At 47.3% G+C, this 21,291-nt stretch overlaps 2 protein-coding genes across 3 annotated transcripts; one reads left to right on the top strand and one right to left on the bottom strand.

Annotated features, from left to right (window-relative positions):
- Nucleotides 1-2,659: 2,659 nt before the first annotated feature.
- Nucleotides 2,660-19,289, top strand: ZNF354A (zinc finger protein 354A). Of its 2 annotated transcripts, none has more exons than XM_081092304.1 (4): nt 2,660-2,813; nt 8,284-8,410; nt 9,611-9,706; nt 17,005-19,289. In XM_081092304.1, the coding sequence occupies exons 2-4, from the start codon at nt 8,284-8,286 to the stop codon at nt 18,567-18,569; spliced, it is 1,788 nt and encodes a 595-aa protein (XP_080948430.1). In that variant the 5' UTR covers nt 2,660-2,813; the 3' UTR covers nt 18,570-19,289. The 2 variants fall into 2 exon arrangements, with proteins under 2 accessions (XP_080948430.1, XP_080948429.1); XM_081092303.1 differs by lacking the exon at nt 2,660-2,813 and adding an exon at nt 3,048-3,776.
- Nucleotides 15,603-15,953, bottom strand: LOC308519943 (histone H3.3A-like; the record flags this gene model as incomplete). Its single annotated transcript, XM_081092305.1, has 1 exon — nt 15,603-15,953. The coding sequence occupies one exon, from the start codon at nt 15,951-15,953 to the stop codon at nt 15,603-15,605; it is 351 nt and encodes a 116-aa protein (XP_080948431.1).
- Nucleotides 19,290-21,291: the final 2,002 nt, after the last annotated feature.

Below are 21,291 nucleotides of genomic sequence, written 5' to 3'. Positions count from 1 at the left end.
GCTCCAAGCTGTGCTGCAGCCGCTTGGAGCCTGCCCCCAGCCCTGGTGTGTTGTGTGTGTCGGCTGGGGTTAGGGGCATGCTCTGAGCTGGTCATGACACAGCCTCCTGAGCTGGTCATGATGCCCTGGCCTAATTCGCACATTTCTCTCTTATTATATAGGATAAATGAACTCGGTTTAGTTAAATATATTTAACCAACAGAATTAATTAGGTGAAATGGCATGAACTGAAGCCATTAAAAAACACGACTGAGGAGCAATACTTATTGGCAAATTCAAATAAATGTTTAAGACATATTTTTAAGAGGAGAAAGAACCAACATAATTACAATTGCAATTTGCAATATCCCGTTTTGTTAAAATGATAGCTGCAGTGATAGACTGATAATGAATATGTGTAGTTCAGAGGTCTGTTAAAAGATGCTCACCAAAATGTTAACTGCTTATTTCTGCGTGGTTGGCATCAAGTGCATTTTTCTTTTACTTAAGAAAAAAATTATCAACCTTTCAAATGGGACACGTGTTCCATTAGTAAAATTTTAAAAATTATAGTTGGTTTCTCAGTGCCTGGACTGCCCCTCCCCTCCCATGCTGCTCGGGTCTCTTCCCTCCATTCTCACGCTGTGGACTGCAGGGGCCACCCTCTTGATTCTGCGCTTTCGCTTTTCCCCATAACACTTATATTCTAATCTAAAAAGTGTCAACATAAGATGTTATCAGGGTTTTTAGAAGCTAAAACCTGGCAAAAAACATGGCTATTGAACTGATCAAATAATTGAATCAATACTCCCTCCCCTGGGAACTGACCTGTAAGCCACTTCACAACGGACATTCCACTTGCTGAGACCATTATCTCTCTCCTCCAGACTTTCCTAGAATCCAGACCTGCACAGAGCATTCTCCGCCCAGAAAAAGCCCACCTAGAGTCCTTTAAAAACCTCTGACTCCCCGTCTTTGGGTGCTGGCGCCATTTGGGGGCTCAGCCCATCTGGTATCCAGATGACCTAATAAATTCATAATTCTTTACCCCTTTTGGCCTCGTGCATTCCTCCTTCGGCAACCCTAACATAAGAGACATTCAAACCTGTGAAGAATTTTTGTGAGTTTATTTGAGCCAAATCATCGACAAATGCCAGGAAGCAGAATTTCAACGGATTGAGATAATGCTCTGGAGAGAATGCACCTTGTTTGATACATTGCAATCTAAGGAGGAGACATAAGTGGGTTATATGAAATCCATTGGTAATCGATTAGGGAGAAATCAAAGTGGGGAAAGCTTGGATTGATTGGATGAAAAGTGAAATGATAGATATGTGCTTTCTTACATAGGTGGGTGCAGGACAGTTAACAGTCAACAATTAACTCAGTAACAGTGAGGGGATATCTGCAGAGCAGTACCTGTGCTCTGAGGGGTCTGGAAAATGGAAAATGACTTTGACCTTCCAACAATATGTTACAATAGATGCAAAAAGACAACAGTCAGGCTCAGTTAAGGTAAAGACTGACCTTTGTCTGGAAGATACCGGCCTTGGACATGGCTACACACCATAAACTGCTCTTTAGTCTTAAAAGTTTTAGTTTAGTTTTAGACCATCTTTTGTGGTTACTTTAGGTCTCTGCATTTGCAAGGCTGCCAAGCAGGCCTCCCCTGAGCTAATCAGGTGTCCCTTTTTGTCTACACAAGTTATATAATTACTAGAGGCCCAGTGCATGAAATTCATTTACTTGGGGTGGGGTGTCCCTCAGTCCAGCCTGTGCCCTCTTGCAGTACGGAAACCCTTGGGGGATGTCCGACTGATGGCTTAGGTAAGCCATCAGTTGGACAGCCTTAGTGCTGCCACGGAGGTGGGAGAGGCTCCTGTCACTGCTGCTGCCAGGTGTGAGCCCCGCTTCTGGCTGAGCGGCCCTCCCCCTGTGGGAGTCCATTGACCACCAGGAGGCAGCTCCTGTGTCGAGCGTCTGCCCCCTGGTGGTTAGTGCATGTCACAGTAACTGGTCCTTCCACTGTGGGGCCAAAACTGGCTCTCTGACATCCCCTGAGGGGCCCCGGATTGTGAGAGGGCACAGGCCAGGCCGAGGGACCCCACCAGTGCACAACTGGGGCGGGAGGTTGGCCAGCCATGGAGGGACTTCGGAGGGCTCCAGGGTGTGTCTGGCCCTTCTCACTCAGTCCTGAGAGGCTGGACCCGAGCAGCAAGCTAACCTACTGGTCAGAGCATCTGCCCTCTGGTGGTCAGTGCATGTCATAGCGAGCAGTTGAGTGGCCTTAGCATATCATTAGCATATTACACTTTGATTGGTTGAATGGACAACTGGCCTACCGGACACTTGCCATAGTGGGCTTTTATTATATAGGATGTTCATGGCTTATGTATGTGCTTCACCTCCTCAAAGAGTTCTGGAGAGCAGGGAGCAACCAATGATCTTTGTTTTTCTCACGGACACACTTCCAGCTGCCTAGACAGGCCGGGCACACGTGCACTTTCCGTGAATGACAGGGGACGTTAGCGGGTCCTGCCTGTGGTCTGTCCGCCTGACATCTGTATGCAGATGCAGAGAGGACCCCGCCCCGAACCGCCCTTTCCTGACCGGGAGCGCAGACAGGCTCTGAGGACTACACTTCCCAGAATCCTCGGCTCTCGCGTGGGCTCCATTTCCCAGAGAGACGGCCCGCCCCGGCCGGACCTGCGCGGGGCGCTGGACCTTTGCCGCGGGAGTGAGCGCCTTCCCGGCCGGAGCCCTGGGGGAGTCGGGGCCGGAGGCGGCGGTGCGGCCGGGCGGTCCCCGAGCCTCCCTCCTGGGAGCGCGGCGAGGTGAGCGGCCGGGGCCCCGCGGGGTGCGCGGGGGGACGGCGGCCCCGGCAGGATGCGCCGCACAGGCCGAGGGGCGCGCGGGGCCTTTGTGGGCGCGGGCCGGGCACCGCCTCTGCTCGCCGCCCCCGGGAGCCGCCCCGCATTCGGGCGCCGGAACGCGGCTGGTCGGGCCCTTCGTCCCGCGGGCCCCGGGCCCCGCCACCTGCCGACCCTCGGTCCCGGCCGCCGGCCCGTGAGGACAGGTTTCCTCCGCTCGCGTCCTCGGCCCCGGAGGCAGGCGGGCGGTCAGCTTTCCGCGCGGAGGGAGTGGCCCCTCGCCCGGTGGCAGAGTCCGGCCTCGACCCGAGCGTTGGTGTCGGCGCCCCCTCCCTGGACAGCAGCCCCGCGCGCGCCGGAGCGAAGGGATGTTGACCTCCCCGAGGCCGTTTGCTCGCCACACCTGGACCTGGATAACTTCACGGGAGGGGCGTCAGGTGGGGAAGCTGGCGGCGGAGAAAGTTGTCGCGCGCGCGCCCGTGAGGTTGGACGGGGCGCCCGGGGCGCGCCGTGAGGTTGGAGGGGGTCCCCGGGGCCCGCCGTGGTGGGGATCCTGGGGCGCCCTCGCCGGCGGTGTGAATTGGGGCGAGCGCTCCTGCTCTGTCTCCGTGTCCCGACCTGTGAAATGGGGGTGCAGACGCCGGGGTTCGCTGCTGCTGAGCCGGGGCGGAGGGGCCTGACCAGGTGGCCGGGCTCTCGGTTCCGGGTCTGCCACTCGCTCCTCCCGACTCCCCTCCCCGAGGGCTCACGGAGCCGTTCTCAGGTGCAGGGGTCCGAGAGCTGGTAAGTCTGAGGGTGGAAATGGAAGGGGCTTCTCCCTCCTGGCGCCCCTGTTCTCGCAGATCTGCCGTCTGGAGACTCTGCCGTCCGCGGGGCGAAGAACCCAGCGGGGACATGGCTGCGGAGCCGAGCGGTGCAGGCTCTCAGGTGCGGTCACGGTATCTCAGGCCTCAGGGACAGATGTTTGTTTGTTTGTGTTGTTTTGTTTTCTGTTTTCCCTGGAACTGGAGTTCTCCACCCCATGCAGTCTCCCCAGGATGTGGAGCCCAAGTCCTTTCCGGTTGGCCCTGCTCTGTTCATGACAGGGGAAGGCTCCCCAATCCCCTGATCGGCCCTGCTCTGTGCCTGATGGGGGGAGCTCCCTAACCCCCTGATCGACCCTGTTCTGTGTGTGACAGGATGTGGCGCCCCAACACCCCACATGGGCCCTGCTCTGTGTGTGACAGGGTGGAGCCGCAACCTCCCCATCGGCCCTGCCTTGAGTGTGACGGGGTGGCGCCCCAACCCCCCCAATTGGCCCAACCCTGAGCGTGACTTAGGGTGGCATCGCAACTTCCTGATCTGCCCTGCTCTGTGCATGGCAGGGGAGATCTCCCCAACCCCCTGATCTGCCCTGCTCTGTGCCTGACAGGGTGGCGCCGCAACCTCCCCATCGACCCTGCCTTGAGTGTGCCAGGGGGCGGCGCCCCAAACCCCCAATTGGCCCTGCTCTGAGCCTGACCAGGGGCTGCGGGGCAGGCACCTAGGGATGGGGGCCTGCCCTTTGCCACTCAGGAGCGGGCCTAAGCCAAGCAGGTCGTTATCTCCCGAGGGGTCCCAGACTGTGAGAGGGCACAAGTGGGGCTGAGGGATACGCCCCCCCCCACCCCCCGCCAGTGCACAAATTTTTGTGCACCGGGCCTCTAGTCTACACTAATAATAAAGATGCAAATTAACCATCAGTCTGTCACTCCACCACTCCACTACACCCACAAGCCATGCCCACCAGCCAATCAGGAGCGAGTATGCAAATTAACCCAACTAAGATGGTGGCAGCCATGGAGCTGGAGCGAGCAGGAGGCTTGGGTTGCCCCCGGCAATGGAGGAAGCCAAGCTTCCCTCCTCCACTGGCCAGCCCTGGGCTCCGCTCAAGGCTACAAAGTTTCAATTATAGAAGATAAATAAATCTCAGAAAAAGAAAAAAGAAAGAAGGGAGAGGCTGGGAGCTTGGGTTGCCGGGGGGCCATCAGCCCCTCACCCAGGCTGGCCAGGCACCCCAGTGGGGACCCCCACCCTGAAGGGGGTGTGGGCAGCCTGAAAATGGCCCTCAGCCCCTCACCCTGGCTGGTCAGGTACCCCAGCGGGACCCCCACCCTGATCTGGGACACCCTTCAGGGCAAACCAGCCGGCCCCCACCCATGCACCAGGCCTCTATTCTATATAATAAAAGGGTGATTTGCAAATTGACCCTAACAGCAGAACAACTGGGAATGACTGGTCATGATGACACACACTGACCATCAGGGGGCAGACGCTCAATGCAGGAGCTGCCCCCTGGTGGTCAGTGTGCTCCCACAGGGGGAGCTCTGCTCAGCCACAAGCCAGGCTGCCGGCTGCCAGCACAGCGGTGGTGGCGGAAGCCTCTCCCGCCTCCTCAGCTGCACTAAGGATGTCTGACTGCAACTTAAGCTTGCTCCCCGCTGGCAAGTGGACATCCCCCGAGGGCTCCTGGGCTGCCAGAGGGATGTCTGACTGCCAGCTTAGGCCCGATTCCCCCCGGGGAGCGGGCCTAAGCCAGCAGGTGGACATCCTCCAAGAGGTCCCAGATTGTGAGAGGGCACAGACCGGGCTGAGGGACCCACCTGAGTGCACAAATTTTTGTGCACTGGGCCTCTAGTATATATATAAAAGCTTAAGCTACTGGCCGACCGTCCGACCGTCCGGTAGCTATGACATGCATTGACCACCAGGGGGCAGATGCTCAATGCAGGAGAGGAAACCACGGGCATGGAAACATGGAACAGACTGATGACTCTCAGAGGGAAGGGGGGAGGAGGGAGGGCAGGAAGAGGTTAACCAAAGATCTGGTATCCGTACTAGCGGCCTGGTGCATGGATTTGTGCACTGGCCTCTAGTGTTACATAATGTTCATAGGACCCATAAGTACTTGTCCTTTCTTTATTCACCTTCATCTAATAACAGGCAATGTTGCTGGGAGTGTCCTGAAGGCTTTACCTTTGTTTTCACTCTCATAACAGTGTAGCACTTATTATCCCTATTTTATTATTATGTTTTAAAAAAATGTTTATATTGATTTCAGAGAGGAAGGGAGAGGGGGAGAGAGAGAGAGAAACATCAGTGATGAGAGAGAATCATTGATTGGCTGCCTCCTACACATCCCCCTACTAGGGATTGAGCCCACAACTCAGGCATGTGCCCTGATCAGGTATCACACCGTGACCTCCTGATTCATGGGCCAGTGCTCAACCACTGAGCAACACAGGCTGGGCATATTTTCCTCATTTTACATGTGAGGCAACGGGGGCTCAGAGAAGTCAATAACCTGGATTCAAACCCAAGTGGGTATGGCCTTTAAGTTCACACTTGTTACCGTCCAGCCGTTGCTCTGGTGATCTTCCGAGCACAGCGCAGACCCTGCCGTGCATCACCAGGCTCTTCTGCACCGTGATGCTCTGTTTTGGACCCGCGCAGTTTGGTGGTTGATCTGAGGCTGTGGCTAGAGCCTCCCATTGCATATGTGGGCTGCTTTTTTCCCAAGGTTTTGCCCTTTCATTCCAACAGAGCCAAGTTGGTCTCTTGGCCAGAATCATCTTCATCCTGTGTGTGAGTGCATCCCATATGGCATTCTCCCCAACCTTGCCTGCTGCCCACACGGCAGTACTGCATGGGCCTGTGTGGCAATCTCACTGACGGGACGTTTATGACCAGAGGGAGAATAGACTAAGCACTGGATTAAAAGGAAACTTCAATTATTGTCTTGCCTCTGTCACTAACACATTATGTGACCTGGGGTCTTGACTGCCCTGGACTTTGGGTTCCTCACCTCTGAGATGAGGATTGAACTAGGAGATGGCATACAGTCCTGTACGGCTACACTTTTTCTTTCATTGTTCACATCATTTCATCATTTTCTTCTCTACCAGTTGGGTTTTAAATTCTTTTTAGGGCAAGATTGTTTTGTATTCTCCCATATGCCAATAAGTTATCTTATACATGTGTTGCACTCTCATGTTAAAAATTCAGAGAATAAAAAAATGCATATATGAAGAAGTTAAATCACTCTTACCCCGCCCCAGCCAGTTTGGCTCAGTGGATAGAGCCTGCGGACCAAAGGGTCCCGGGTTCGATTCCGGTCAGGAGCGTGTACCTTGGTTGCAAACTCCTCCCTGGCCCGCGCCCTGGTTGGGACATGTGCAGGAGGCAACCAGTGGATGTGTTTCTCTCACATCAACGTTTCTCTCTCTCCTCCCCTCTTCCACTCTGTCTGAAAGATAAATGGGAAAGTATCCTTGGATGAGGATTAACAAAAAAAAAGCTCACTCTTACCCCAACATCTGGAAATAATCACCATCACCCCTTTGGTATGCATTACCTCAAAATAATATTTTATGCATCTTTATTTATGTACATATGTATGTATTTATTGTATCATTTTAACTTTTTGTTGTGACAAAATTTACCACTTTAACCCTTTTTGAATGTATAATGCAGTGGCATTAAGTACATTCATATTGGGTGACAGTCACTACTGTCCATCTCCATTATATGGATTATCTCATTTCTTTCTTGACCTATGAGGTAGGCATGACGGAGTTTGGCGGAGAGGTGAAGAATGGCACCTTGGACATCCACCTGCGTTGGAATTCCGTGTCTAGCACTGAGCAGCTGTGATTTTGTGATTTATAAAATGAAATATATGTTTGGTCTTCATCTCTGTTCCTGGCACATAGCTTCCAAAGCACTTATAATTCCTTAACTGATTAGTAATATGTGCGTTTTTTACCTGCAATAACTTCAAAGCAATAAAGATGAAATGGCTGTGTTTTGTTATTCATAACCAGCCCTTTTCAATTGCACCAGAGTTTATATTAATGAGCTGACGTTAGGAGAGCCCTAAGGTGGGGCTGGTTCCAGAGAAACCAACCCCGACTAGAGGTTGGCACTTTCAGCCTTCTACCCGCTGCCTGTCTTGGGCTGGAGGTTGACTCAGTCCCGCCTGTGTAATGAGTTAATCAGTCATGTACATGTAATGGCCAACGATTTAATCCATCATGCCTTTGTAATGAAGCCTCCATACAAACCCAAAAGGACAGGGTTCTAAGGGCTTCCTGGTTGGTGAATGAACACGTGGAGAGTCGAGGAGAGTGGCACAGCCAGAGGGTGGGGAGGCTCCGCACCCCGTTTCCCAAAGCTTGCCCTGTGCATCTCCTCATGGACTGTTCCAAGTTATGTCCTTTTATAATAAACTGGTAATCTTGTAAGTAACTTGCTTTTCTGAGTTCTGGGAGCCACTCTGGCAAATTAATGGAACTTGAGGAGTGGGTTGTGGAAATCTCTGACTAAGCATTTCCTGGTGGCCCATCTACTGTCCCACAGCCTCCTTCCTCACTCTGTGTGGGTCATCAGGGTGAGCTGGGGTGGCTTGTCTTTACAGATGTCGGTGACGTTCAAGGACGTGGCGGTCCTCTTTACGCGGGATGAGTGGAGAAAGCTGCGTCCTCCTCAGAGACACCTGTACCAGGATGTGATGCTGGAAAACTACAGTAACCTGGTCTCTCTGGGTAAGGAAGTTTCCTTGTGGAGACATTTCCCTATAGAAGTGGGGTAACACAGCACCTCCTTCTCTGAATAAAAGCCCCGGTCATCAGAAACTTGAGCTGAGGTTTGCCTTAGGATTGCACACTTCAGATCTCCACACATAGACACTGAAAACCTTTCCCCTTTCTATAGACATTGGATTGCCTGTGGGAGGCACACTCGGCAGTCACACATTAGGAATTCCCTCCCACTTGAGGCATCGTTTTCCCATCATGATTGTTCTGTGTTTGGTTGCTCACCTCTCGGCAGGGAGCGTCCCTCGACCCTCTTCAGTGGCCGACCACTTGCCTTTCCTAATTCTCTTCCAGTTCAGAAACTGAGCTGATCTAGCACCTGCTTCCCTGGATCAGTGCGATGGGTTGTCTGAGAAACTTCTGCTGCGTTTGCTGTGAGATTGTCCTTATGGGATATCTCTAAATCTTAAAAACACATCCCCCTATAGGCATGGAGTTGGCCATGGAATGGGGGAGGGGGATGTTGATATCATCCCCTTCCCTCTGTGTAATTACACACTAGAACTTTCTCCATGGTTAAGGCAGTATTTCCTTGCACTGATTGTTCTATGGTTGGTATTCACGTCTCTCAGCAGAGGGCTTTGTCCAGTCTCTGGACCTATCACTTGCCTTTCCTACTTGTCTTTTCCAGGGGTCAGCAAACTTTCTGTAAAGGGCCAGGTAGTAAATATTTTAGGCTTTGGGGGCCACATGTGGTCTCTGTAACCTTCTGCTTTTATTTTGTCAGCCAAGGGCATCCTTAGACAGTGGACTCGATTTTTGCATACTTTGCTGACCACTGCCATCGTTAAAGGGAGTCAGATTGTGTTTCTCATTTTAAACAGCTACTTGGTACATAATTCTTTCCATACGTATCTGTGTACAAATTTAATTCAGTCTATACATTTAACATATTTCATCTCTGTAGGAAGCCAATAACACCCTATTAATCAAGGCTGATGTTTATGCTCTTTCCCTAACGTACAGCTAATTATTACGTAGTCATGTGCTACAAGTCCCTTTTTCCTAGCACACCTCTCACATCAGAGAGCTTTTGTACCATCAGAAGCTTTTGTACCATCCCCTGAGTTTCCACTCGGATCTGAGCTACCTCTCTGTGTCAAAACAAATCCAAGTCTTTTCTTTCTTCCTTTTTTGGTCTATGAACAGGGCTCCTATTTTCCAAACCAAAAGTGATCTCCCTGTTGCAGCAAGGAGAAGAGCCGTGGAAGGTGGAGGAAGAGAGTCCTTGGGGCGCCCCTCTCGGTGAGTGTGGCTGAGGTGCCCGCGGGTCACCAGGCGAGGGTCTGGTTAGTAAGTGGAGGGTGGGGCTTGCAGATGACGGTTGGGAACGGCTCTCCAGGGGCCTTGGTCCTCAGGAGTGGCGGAGAAGGGACGTTGAGGACCAGACACGAGCTTCCTCCTTTCTCCTTTCCCTGCTATTCACTTTGTAATGGATCTGTCAGGACCTCTTTTCTTATACTTTCCTGTGGTTTCAGAGGAGGGCCGCGCTCTCGTGCCCATTCAGCTAACGTGTATGTAAGGACTTGCAGGCAGTTCATTCTGACTGAGGCTCAGGGTATGTGTGTGGGGAAAGAAGGAGATGAAAAATGATTTTGGGAAATTTGGGCCCCATTATATAGTGCTTTGGTACAGTTCTTAGAGATGTGAACTGCTCGATGGGTGAGTGCAGAGGGTTTTAGGCAGAAGAATTCTGTGGCCATTGACATTTTAGAAACATTGCTCTGGCGTACGGCCAGAAAGAGCACCTGACGTGGACAGACGCCCTCCAAGGCACGGTAAGGACTAAAGCAGTTCAGGGGCATTGTTATCATGTGTCACCATTTATGTTTAAAGAAAATTATGGCGGTGTTTGTCTAAGTTATAATATACAGAGAAGTTAGTTGCACAGCTTAGCTGGTAACAGTATGCTTGGAATGGGGTCCAGAATGGGTGGGATGAAAGGGGATTTTATTTATATGTAATCTTTTGATTTTTTTCACATGGAGAATAATCCACGAATTCCTTAGTAATTTGAAATTAAAAACAGTGACGTTGGAAGCATTGCAGCAAATAGGTTTAAAGTGAGGCAAAACTGGGTATGGGAGGTTTCTGGAGACCATTGTATATTGTAGGCAAGACGTAACGAGGGTCTGGATGAGGGCTCGTGCAGTGGGGTTCAGGAGGGAAGAGGAGGGGCTGCTTGGTTGTCTTTGGTTGACCTTGTTATCCAAGTGGAGATGACAAATAGCCTCTTAGATTTGGAGTACCACCCCTCTGAATATAGACTTGATGTGCAATGTAAATTTGGGAGATCCTGGTCAAGGTAGGCTAATTGAAACAGTGGCTGAATTTGACTTAATTGGTGGAGTTCACATTATAGTAAGAGCAAGAAAGAGCCTCTGAGTCAAATTTGAGGAACTCTAGCATTTCATGGTAAGGTAGAGAAAAATGAAGCCATAGGGAAGGCAAATAGAGGAGTGTGATAAGAGGAAACTCAGGAAAGTCAGTTGTCATTGAAGTCAAGGCTCGTAGTAGGATTCTTATCAGTAGAACTTGAGAGAAATAAGATGTTTTTGGGGCATATTTAGATGATAGAATAAACAATTCTTGATAATCGATTAGCTGAGGAATCTGAGGGAGAGATATTAATGATGCCTCTTAAAGGTTTAATTCAGAACTGGTGTCATTTACAGAGCCAAAGGATTATAAAGATTGGAGGGAATAATCATGAATTGGGTTTTAGGCATGTTGAATTTGAGGTGTCTTTGAGACATTTAAGTTGCTATTTGGAGTAGGTTGTTGTGTAACTGGGTGTAGAAAGTAGAGAAGTCATGCATGAGGTGTATGTTTATAATTAGAGCTGGCCCGTGGAAAGAGTGCAGAGTGAGAAGATTTGGGGGCCTAGTACTAAACCCTAAGGAACTCTAAGGATCAAAGAGGAAGTAAAGTAAGTCACAAAGGACACTGAGAAGCCCACCAAGGAAACTGAGGCTGGTGAGCAATGAGAAAGACGTGGAGGAAAGCTTGGCTCCACTAGCTTAGGAAGAGAATGTCTCCAGGAGAAGGAGTGGTCACTCTCAGATGCTGCTGAAAGAGCATCTTGTCTTAGCCGCATGGAGATCATAGTTGCCTTAGCCAGGAGTGGTGAGGACAGAAGCCAGAATGGAGCCAGCGAGTGGTGAGTGAGCCGGAGGAAGTGGAGTGTAGGAACTGTAGTCAGACTGGAAGCAGCAGCAGCAGCTGGAAGAGCTCTTCTATGCATATATAAACAAATAGTCCTGTAATACTCTTTCCTTTGTCCACTCCAGTGATAGTGTACAACACACAGTATTCTGCCCTTTCACTTGATATGGAAACTCTCCATGGCAGTGTGTAGGGAGCGTCCTCACTCTGGGGAGTAGGGAGGAGGCCTTCGGCTGGCCCTCTTTCTCGCGGGGGAGGAGTGATTTTGATTGTTTGCTCCCTCTCAGCACCCATCCTACAGCATATCAGCAAGCCCAGTCCTGTTAGCGCTCTCTTTATAGTTGATCCTGATGCAGTCATCTGTTGTCCACCCTTTCTCACCTGCATAACTGCAGGAGCCTTTAAGTGATTTATCTCTTTTCTGCTTCTACTTGTGCCCCATGAGTCTGTTCTCTGCATAGTAGCCAACTTGAGTGGGCATGCAGTTTCCCTGTGGCTTTCTGTCATGCTGAGAATAAAATTCCAAAGACCTTACTGTAACATATGAGGCCTTAATATGACTTGCCCTATCTGTTGCACTTGTCTTATTTACCTTTTTCCCTCTTGCTCACTGCATTCTAGGCACACAGCCTCTTGGCTGTTCCTCTGAAGTCACCACACTTTTGTTTGCTGTTGTTTCCTTTGCCTGGGAAGCCCTTTCTTCACATATCCATATGGCTTTTATTTATTACTAGGGGCCCGGTGCACGAAATTCGTGCACTGGGTGTGTGTGGAGGGGGAGTGTCCCCCAGCCCAGCCTGCCCCCCTCTCACATACTGGGAGCCCTCAGGCGTTGACCCCCATCACCCTCCAATCGCAGGATCGGCCCCTTGCCCAGGCCTGACGCCTCTGACAGAGGTGTCAGGCCTGGGCAGGGGACCCTCATTTCCCCCCATCACTGGTTCTGCCCCCAGCCCAGGCCTGATGCCTCTGGCCCAGGCGTCAGGCCTGGGCAGGGGACCCCCAGACCCCTCCGATTGCTGGCTCTGCCCCTTGCCCAGGCCTGATGCCTTGGCCAGAGGCGTAGACCCCCATCACCCTCCAATCGACTGATCGGCCCCTTGCCCAGGCCTGACGCCTCCGCCAGAGGTGTCAGGCTTGGACAGGGGACCCCCATCTCCCCCCGATCACTGGCTCTGACCCCCGCCCAGGCCTGAGGTCTCTGGCCCAGGAATCATGCCTGGGCAGGGGACCCCCATCTCCCACTGATCGCTTGCTCCACCCCCCGCCCAAGCCTGACGCCTCTGACCCAGGCTTCAGGCCTGGGCAAGGGGACCATCATATCCCCCCGATCCCCGGCTCCGCCCCCCCAGCTCCCCGTGGTTGCAGGCTCCGCCCCTGCCCAGGCCTAACGCCTCTGGCTTAGGCGTCCGGCCCGGGCAGCGGGACCCACAGCTGCAGCGGCCCCGCGATCGTGGGCTCCGCTTTAGGCCCAGCCAAGGGACCCCTAGCTCCCAGGACTGCCAGCTTTGACCGTGCCCAGCTCCCATCGCTGGCTCCACCCCTACTTCCTGCAATCACTGGCCAGGGCGGCAAAGGCGCCTGATTCTCCGATCATGGCTGGGGGGCAGGGCAAAGGCGGCCCCAGGGCCACCTTTGCCCTGCCCCCCAGCTCTTAGCTCCCCCCTGGGTTTCCGATCACTGTCAGTGGCAGGGGGCTTCTTCCTGCTTTCCCTTTCGCCTCCCTGCATTGTGCCTACATATGCAAATTAGCCGCCATCTTGTTGACAGTTAACTGCCAATCTTAGTTGGCAGTTAACTGCCAATCTTAGTTGGCAGTTAATTTGCATATAGCCCTGATTAGCCAATGAAAACGGTAGCGCCGTACGCCAATTACCATTTTTCTCTTTTATTAGTGTAGATTATTTGTCATTTCATTCCACCCCTTCCCCCAGCACTCTCACACACACATACCAAAGTATAAGCTCCAGAACTCTTAGTCATCACATTCCCTAGAACATTACCTGGCCCATAGTAGGCAGTTAATAACTGTTTGTTCATGGAAAGGATGTTTGCAGCACATGCAAAGATAAAGAAATACGAAAAAACATGGCATGCTCCAGAAACTACATATAGTTCAACATACCTGACGAGAAGCCAGGGGAGGGAGATGAGGACAGGTGGACAAAGGTCAGAACGTGAAATACCTTGATGACCATGGTATATATATAAAGTACTTAGGACTTTATATATAAACTAGAGGGCGGATGCACGAAATTCATGCAAGGGCCTTGTCCCTGGCAGCCCCGGCTTCGTCCAGAAGGTCGTCTAGACGGTCGTTCTGCTGTTCGGCCATCTGGTCTAATTAGCATATTATGCTTTTATTGTTATAGATTATTAAAGATAAATTGGAGGATCTAAGGAAGTTTGTAACATGGTAAGATAAGATTTTAGAGATTGCTCTGCCTACAGTGTGAAAACTGAATTGGAAGAGAGCAAGACTTGAAGCAGGGAGACCAGTTAGGAGACTATGGGAGACTGCAGTAAAGCATGAGAAACAAAATACCATTTAGGCACCTGTGCCCAATGCTCAGGGTTCTAGTAAAGGTGTTGGTCACAAAACTGCAGTCCTTATGTACAGGCCCAAGGCAGGATCTCTAACTTTATTACAAGCTAGAATCTAAATTGCAGAACCTTACTATCTTCTTCTCAGCACATACACTAAACCTAGAACCAATGACATAGGCACTGGAGAAAGGACCCATTTTTTGTGTTTGCCTGTCATCCTTTTCCACTGAGCCAAACCGGTTTCGTTGCCTTTCATACTTTTGCCCAAATAATGTATTGAGATTTGATCCTTTAATTTATCAAGACTTAGATGGAGAGAAGGAGCTAGGAAGGTGTTTGGCAGGAAGTAAAAAACTCCTGGTTCCCTTACAATAAATAATAAAGATATGGGTGCATATAAAATTAGTCAAGGAGGCTGTGTAGAGTGGGAAAAAAATCCCAAAGGCTAAGGAATACCAGTTTTCAAAGGAGGGACAGAAAGTGTTATCCATGAAGGAATCTGAGAAGGGAATACTGGTAGAAGAAAGGAGGAAAGTGGAATACATTATGTTCACCAAGCAGAGGGAGTATACACACATTCATATGAAAGTGAATGTGAGATAGGAATCTCAAATGAGATGCAAAGGAGCCCTTTAAATGGTTACCTTTAGCCCAGAAGAAAATGCCAAACTATGTGCACAACCATTCCCCTGCCAAAATTTAATATTCAGTGAATTGTGTTCTTACCCAATTATAATATTTATTGAAATCAATTTTGTTCTTTACCACTTTATAATATTGCCCTTTTTTTAACCTTATGCATATATATATATACATGTATATGTGTATATATACACATATATATGTATATAATATATATATTTAGCTTAATGTATTTTAATAGCAAACTTATAGGAACAGCATAGAAGACAGACAACATTAAAAACATGTATTTGCATGTAGGACAACTAAGTTAGAAAAGTATAGTGAACGGATGGTATCTACTGTATGATAAAAATGCTACAAACACCATTTAGTTGCCATCAATAAGAAATTTACTTGTTTTAAAAAAATCCAAATGCTGGCATTGTCCAGAAAAATTTAACAGTTTTATTTATATTGTTATAAAGTTGAACTGCTGATACTTGTTCACTGAAACATTTGACTTGCATTAATGCTGTATGTCCCTGCATTTAGATTAAAAAAATTCACACACAAATAAAAATGGAAAAATTGCCAATACCCGATTTCTGTCCCCTATTTTCAACTTGCAGTCATATACTTAGGTACCTTTTGATCCCATCGGAAAAAAAAATAACTTTCAGAACTACCAATAAAAGGAAGAGTAGAATTTTTTTTATAGAATGAAAAATGTTTCCCATCATAGTGGATTCTTAAGCATGTTCTCCAGGTATGTGGCGTGCTGGCTGGATGTCTCCTGGCATAATTGTTACACGTTGGCATGGAGAGCACACAGGTTGGTGTCTTCAAAAAGGCCAACCAGAGAGGCCTCACTAGCCTCCTGCAAAGCACCAGTTGCTGCGCTCTGGAAACACAGATCTGTTTTGAAGTTCTGAGCAATATCTCGCACCAGATGCTGGAAGGGAAGTTTGCGAATCAGTTCAGTGGACTTCTGATAACAGCTAATTTCACGAAGTGCCACGGTACCAGGCCTGTAATGAAGAGGCTTCTTCACCCCTCCAGTAGAGGGCACACTCTTTGGAGCGGCTTTGGTAACCAGTTGCTTCCTTGGTGCTTTACCACTGGTTGATTTGTGGGCAGTCTGCTTTGTATGAGTCATGGTATAGAGACTTATTTACTTGCCCCCCTTTCTCCTTTGGCTGGAGCTCCATGAGCTGGAGACAGCACAGGCATTAGAGAGGGATGGCGGCTGCGAACACCCCTTTTTATATTTATGTCTATCTTATTCTTGATCTTTGACTTTTCTACTTTGCTTTCATTCTCTCAAGGCTGCCTTCCTAACTTTTGACTTTGGCTTCAGGTCTACTTGTGACTCCTCTGTAACTTAATTCAATAATGCCTTCCTATGTGAACGCCCTGAAACCCTCCCATCACCCATGTAATGTACTGATCTGTAAGACAACTTCTACAAGTATTTGAATCATGTTTTGTGTGTGAAATTGATGTATAAATAATTGAGAATATTTGACATTTTTCAAATTTGGAGTATATACGTAATTAAGAAAGATCAACAAAAAAATTGTATATAATTCAGATGCCATCAGGAAGACTTAGAGGTTAATAGGGTATGCTAATCTGATTGTAAAGAACACTTATGGGGAAAAAGGAAAGTAACGTCCATATATATAACATTTTTAAAACACTGTGGCATGGTCTATACTGAAGGGAATGGATTATGGAAATTGAGTCAATAAAAGACTCAGAAAGAGTTTATTTTTTAATTGAATCTGAAGAATACAAAAGAATTTGATATGAGGGAAATGGAGGAAGACTTTCCAGGTTAGGAGTGATTACATAAAGAAGAGAAATGTCATGAAGATAATTTAGGAATCTATCATGGGCTTTGGACTCTGATCCCAGATTGCCTTTCCTAATTCATACTCTTCTTTTCTCCATTCTTCATTCACCAGTTCTCTTAGTCACTCAATACTCACCATCTTTTAAATGTGTTTTTTAAAATTATTTTTTTCTACCCTAATACTTTAAGCCCTCATTGATTATTTTCCCGTACTGCTTAAATCTATTTTTTGGGCAGATACCAAGACCTTATTTAAAGATAATCAGTGTTTATTTATTCTATACATTTTGTCTCTGTAGCCAAAAGCTGTATCATATGAAACATCTTCAGTTTGTTTTTTCCCCCCCTCCAGGATGCAAGAGCAATCATAAAACCACAAAGTCAACTCAAACGCAAGATTCTTTATTTCAGGAGTTGATAATGAAAAGATCCAAAAGGAATGGACCCTGTGTCTTCAAATCAGAAAAAACCTGCGCATATGAAGACAGATTAGAGAAAAAACAGAAGAAAAAGGAAGGTGTTCAGATACTTTCAGTTACCCACAAAAATATTCTTACTGTAGAAAGAAGACATAAAAATACTGAATTTGGCCAAAACCTTGGCCCAAAGTCAGTCCTTATTAGAAAACAGATGGTTCCTAGAGAAGAAACACTGCCAAAATGTGAAATACAAGGAAACAGCTTCAAACAGAATTTAAATTTGATTAATCAACCAAAAATCAACACAGCAGAGAAACGCTATAAATGTAGTATATGTGAGAAAACCTTTATTAACACTTCATCCCTTCGTAAACATGAGAAAAACCATAGTGGAGAGAAATTATTTAAATGTAAAGAATGTTCAAAAGCCTTTAACCAAAGTTCAGCTCTTATTCAGCATCAAATAACCCATACTGGAGAGAAACCCTATGTGTGTAAAGAATGTGGGAAAGCCTTTACTCTTAGCACATCCCTCTATAAACATCTAAGAACACATACTGTGGAGAAATCCTATAGATGTAAAGAATGTGGTAAGTCTTTCAGTCGAAGGTCAGGCCTTTTCATACATCAAAAAATCCATGCTAGAGAAAACCCCTATAAATATAATCCAGGTAGGAAATCATCTAGTTGCAACACATCCCTTCCTGGGTGTCAGAGAATTCATTCCAGAAAGAAGTCCTATTTATGTAATGAATGTGGTAACACATTCAAGTCTAGCTCATCCCTTCGTTATCATCAGAGAATTCACACAGGAGAGAAACCTTTTAAATGTAGTGAATGTGGGAGAGCCTTTAGTCAGAGTGCATCTCTTATTCAACATGAGAGAATTCACACTGGAGAAAAGCCCTATAGATGTAATGAATGTGGAAAAGGCTTCACTTCTATTTCACGACTTAACAGACACCGAATAATTCATACTGGTGAGAAGTTTTATAATTGTAGTGAATGTGGTAAAGCCTTAAGTTCCCACTCAACACTTATTATTCATGAAAGAATTCATACTGGAGAGAAACCATGTAAATGTAAAGTGTGTGGGAAAGCCTTCAGACAAAGTTCAGCTCTCATTCAACATCAGAGAATGCATACTGGAGAAAGACCCTATAAATGTAATGAGTGTGGAAAAACATTCAGGTGTAATTCATCCCTTAGTAATCATCAGAGAATTCATACTGGAGAAAAACCTTATCGATGTGAGGAATGTGGGATATCTTTTGGCCAAAGTTCAGCTCTTATTCAACATCGGAGGATTCATACAGGAGAGAAACCCTTTAAATGTAATACATGTGGGAAGACTTTTAGACAAAGCTCATCACGTATCGCCCATCAGAGAATTCATACTGGAGAGAAACCTTATGAATGTAATACATGTGGGAAACTTTTCAACCACAGGTCATCTCTTACTAATCATTATAAAATTCATATTGAAGAGAACCCCTAGAAAGTAGATTTGTATGTATGGAAGCCATAAACCAAAGCTTATCAGAATACATGAGAGTGATGGAATAAATGTAATGGATACTTAAAAACATTTCTATAATTTAGTCATCAGATGTTAAATTCCAAGGATATGTCTTGACTGTGATAATGAGGAAAGTGTTCATGTCTGTAGACACTTTTTAAAATAACCTGAAATGAATTCACAGCAAGAGACATTAACTTTGGTCATTTGTCAAATAGAAGAATTGTTTTATTTCTACAGCAGTGTATACTAGATACGTTATTGTCAGTAACATCTGGGCCAGGGGAGGGGTGTGTGTACTGGATTTCTCAAAAAATACCCCCCCAATAATTGTAAACTGGTAATACTTTTAAAAATAACATTTTAATAGTATATAAAAGATCAAAGAAATTGTACATTTTTAGGGAAAAAGGACCAAATAAAATATAAAAATGAAGTGAAAATTACCTCTCAGTTTCTGAGGTTTGACCTTTCCTGACCTTATGTCAAACTTTGTGCATGGATGTTATTTAAAAATAGAAATAAAGTCTGTTGCCTTTCTTTGTCCTAGTAATTGCTGTGAGTTGAGGATTTTGTATCCAATTTGTAATTCTGATCTCAGAATTTTTTTCTCTGTAGTTATTATGAATGTATACCTGCTATACACTGTGAGCTTTCATCTTAGATGTATTAAATGGAAAAATCAGTAAAGTTTAAAGCTATTTTTATATATGGATATATCTCTATATATAAAAGCCTAAGTGACCGAATGACCTGTCAACTGGTTGCTGTGACATGCACTGACCACCAGGGGGCAGACGCTCAACACAGGAGCTGCCCCCCTGGTGGTCAATGCATTCCCATGGCAGAAGTGCCACTCAGCTGACTGACTCATCCCGGTGGCCCTCCAGTCTGGCGGCAGCCACTCACTCCCTCAGTAATCCTGCAGGTCCAATTGCCGGAGAATGGGCCAGGCACTGATGGGCCCTCAGGCACTGCAGCCGCTTCCCCTCCCTAGATGCTCTGCATGGAAGAAATGATATAAAAGCGGCCGCCAGGTGGCTCTCGACAATTGGTGCAAACGCCAGTGGGATGGATCCGGAGTCCGCCCAGAGAGCTGATTACATCCTGGCCCCCTCCACATCCCTCTTGGGAGGGGCACCAGATGCAGGGCTCATGCCTGGCAAGTGCCACTGCGGCGGCGTGAGCCTCTCCTGATCAGGACTGACTGGGCACAAGCCCATGGCAGGCGCAGCAGGGCTGGGATGAGCGGGAGTGGCAGGCAGTGTTGAACTGGCCGTGTTGGACTGCTGGTTTCAACCCAATCCCCACAGGCCATGCCGTGGGACCCCACCTGTGCATGAATTTGTGCACTGGGCTTCTAGTATGAATATATAAATTCCAACAGATGAGTTGTCAAAGAAGGGTAATGAATCTTAACACCTGTGCCAAAATGTTGAAAGGTACATCAATCTTTTCATGATATAAATAGTATGTTATTTGGTGTTCTTTAGTGTCAAACAATTTTAGGAAAACAAAAGGAGTACTTATGAACAACTTAGTAATTAAAAAAAATCCCAGCTTTGTGGCAGGAACTATATACTGCACAGCTAGGAGTTTTAAGACACAGGCCTTCAAGAAGCCATGAATCAGGAAAAATGAGGTGGAATTCAGGGGCTAGCAGTTGAATAAGCAAATTATTATGTCAGTATGTAAATATGGTTAACAGGCAAATAGGTGACTTGTTGCAGTGTAAGAATGTAGAGATTTGAGCAGGATAAAGAAAGAGATTGAATCTAACCAAGGGAACTTGGAGATATCAAATAATGCTTTCCAGAAGCAGTGATGTCTGAGCCAGAATTTGAAAGGATGGGAACCCTCTAGAAGGTGAAATATGCATTTCAAATAAAAGGAGACTGCCTGTAATGACACTTTTGTGGAAACTCAAGAATAGAATGGATGAGCAAGAGAATGACAGATGTTAAACGTTGAGTAGAAGGGGGAAGCTAGATAACAAAAGGTCTATTTGCCACAATAAGAAGTTTGGATTTTATCCTGAAATTGATGAAGTCAAAGATTTTAAGCAAGGGAAAATGTTCTGGCAACATTGTGTAGAGGATGAAGATGGCTGAGCAGGTAAGTGCTGTGCTTGCCTCTCCCATGACCATACTATAATTACCACTAGATTACAGAACAACCACCTTTGAGAACCACCTACCTGAAGGCTAGCTGGAAGAAGACATATTGAGGCTGGTAAGAGGAGTAGAGAGCAAAACAGACTGGTTCCCACCTATGTGTGGTGGTTGAGAATCAACAGGGATATCACAGCTGCAGGGTTCCCACTGAGGATTGAGGGGTCATATGCTCACACCAGGCTCCCCAGCCTGGACCACCAGTGCTAGGAAGAGTCTCCACAACATGTGGCTGTGAAAATAGGCAGGGATTCTGTTCAGGTGAGACAGGGGCTGCTATAGACCTCTTAAAGGTGTCCTCTTAAAGGACCCATGCACTGATGAACTCACTTGCTCCAAGCTCCAGTACTGGTGCAGCAGTTCAAAAAGGGCCAAGGACATATGGGGAGGAACGGAATTGTTTGGCTTCAGGGCCAGGAATGAAGGGCCAGCTCTGTTCCAGGCAGAAGTGCTAGCACCCGCCACTGTTCCTTTGTTGAGACACACTCACAGCAAGCAGGCTCAGGTGGGTGCCATATCTGGTCTCCATC

Source organism: Myotis nattereri (assembly GCF_964212035.1).
Source record: "Myotis nattereri genome assembly, chromosome: 5".
Classification (NCBI taxonomy): Eukaryota; Metazoa; Chordata; class Mammalia; order Chiroptera; family Vespertilionidae; genus Myotis; species Myotis nattereri.
This window is presented reverse-complemented; position numbering and strand designations above follow the sequence as displayed.

Excerpts from the sequence above, each read along its gene's own strand:
- ZNF354A (XM_081092303.1), top strand. The coding sequence starts at position 3,651 with ATGGAAGGGGCTTCTCCCTCCTGGCGCCCCTGTTCTCGCAGATCTGCC. Across the intron at positions 8,411-9,610 it reads CAGTAACCTGGTCTCTCTGG|GGCTCCTATTTTCCAAACCA; the intron begins GTAAGGAAGTTT and ends GTCTATGAACAG. Across the intron at positions 9,707-17,004 it reads TCCTTGGGGCGCCCCTCTCG|GATGCAAGAGCAATCATAAA; the intron begins GTGAGTGTGGCT and ends CCCCCCCTCCAG.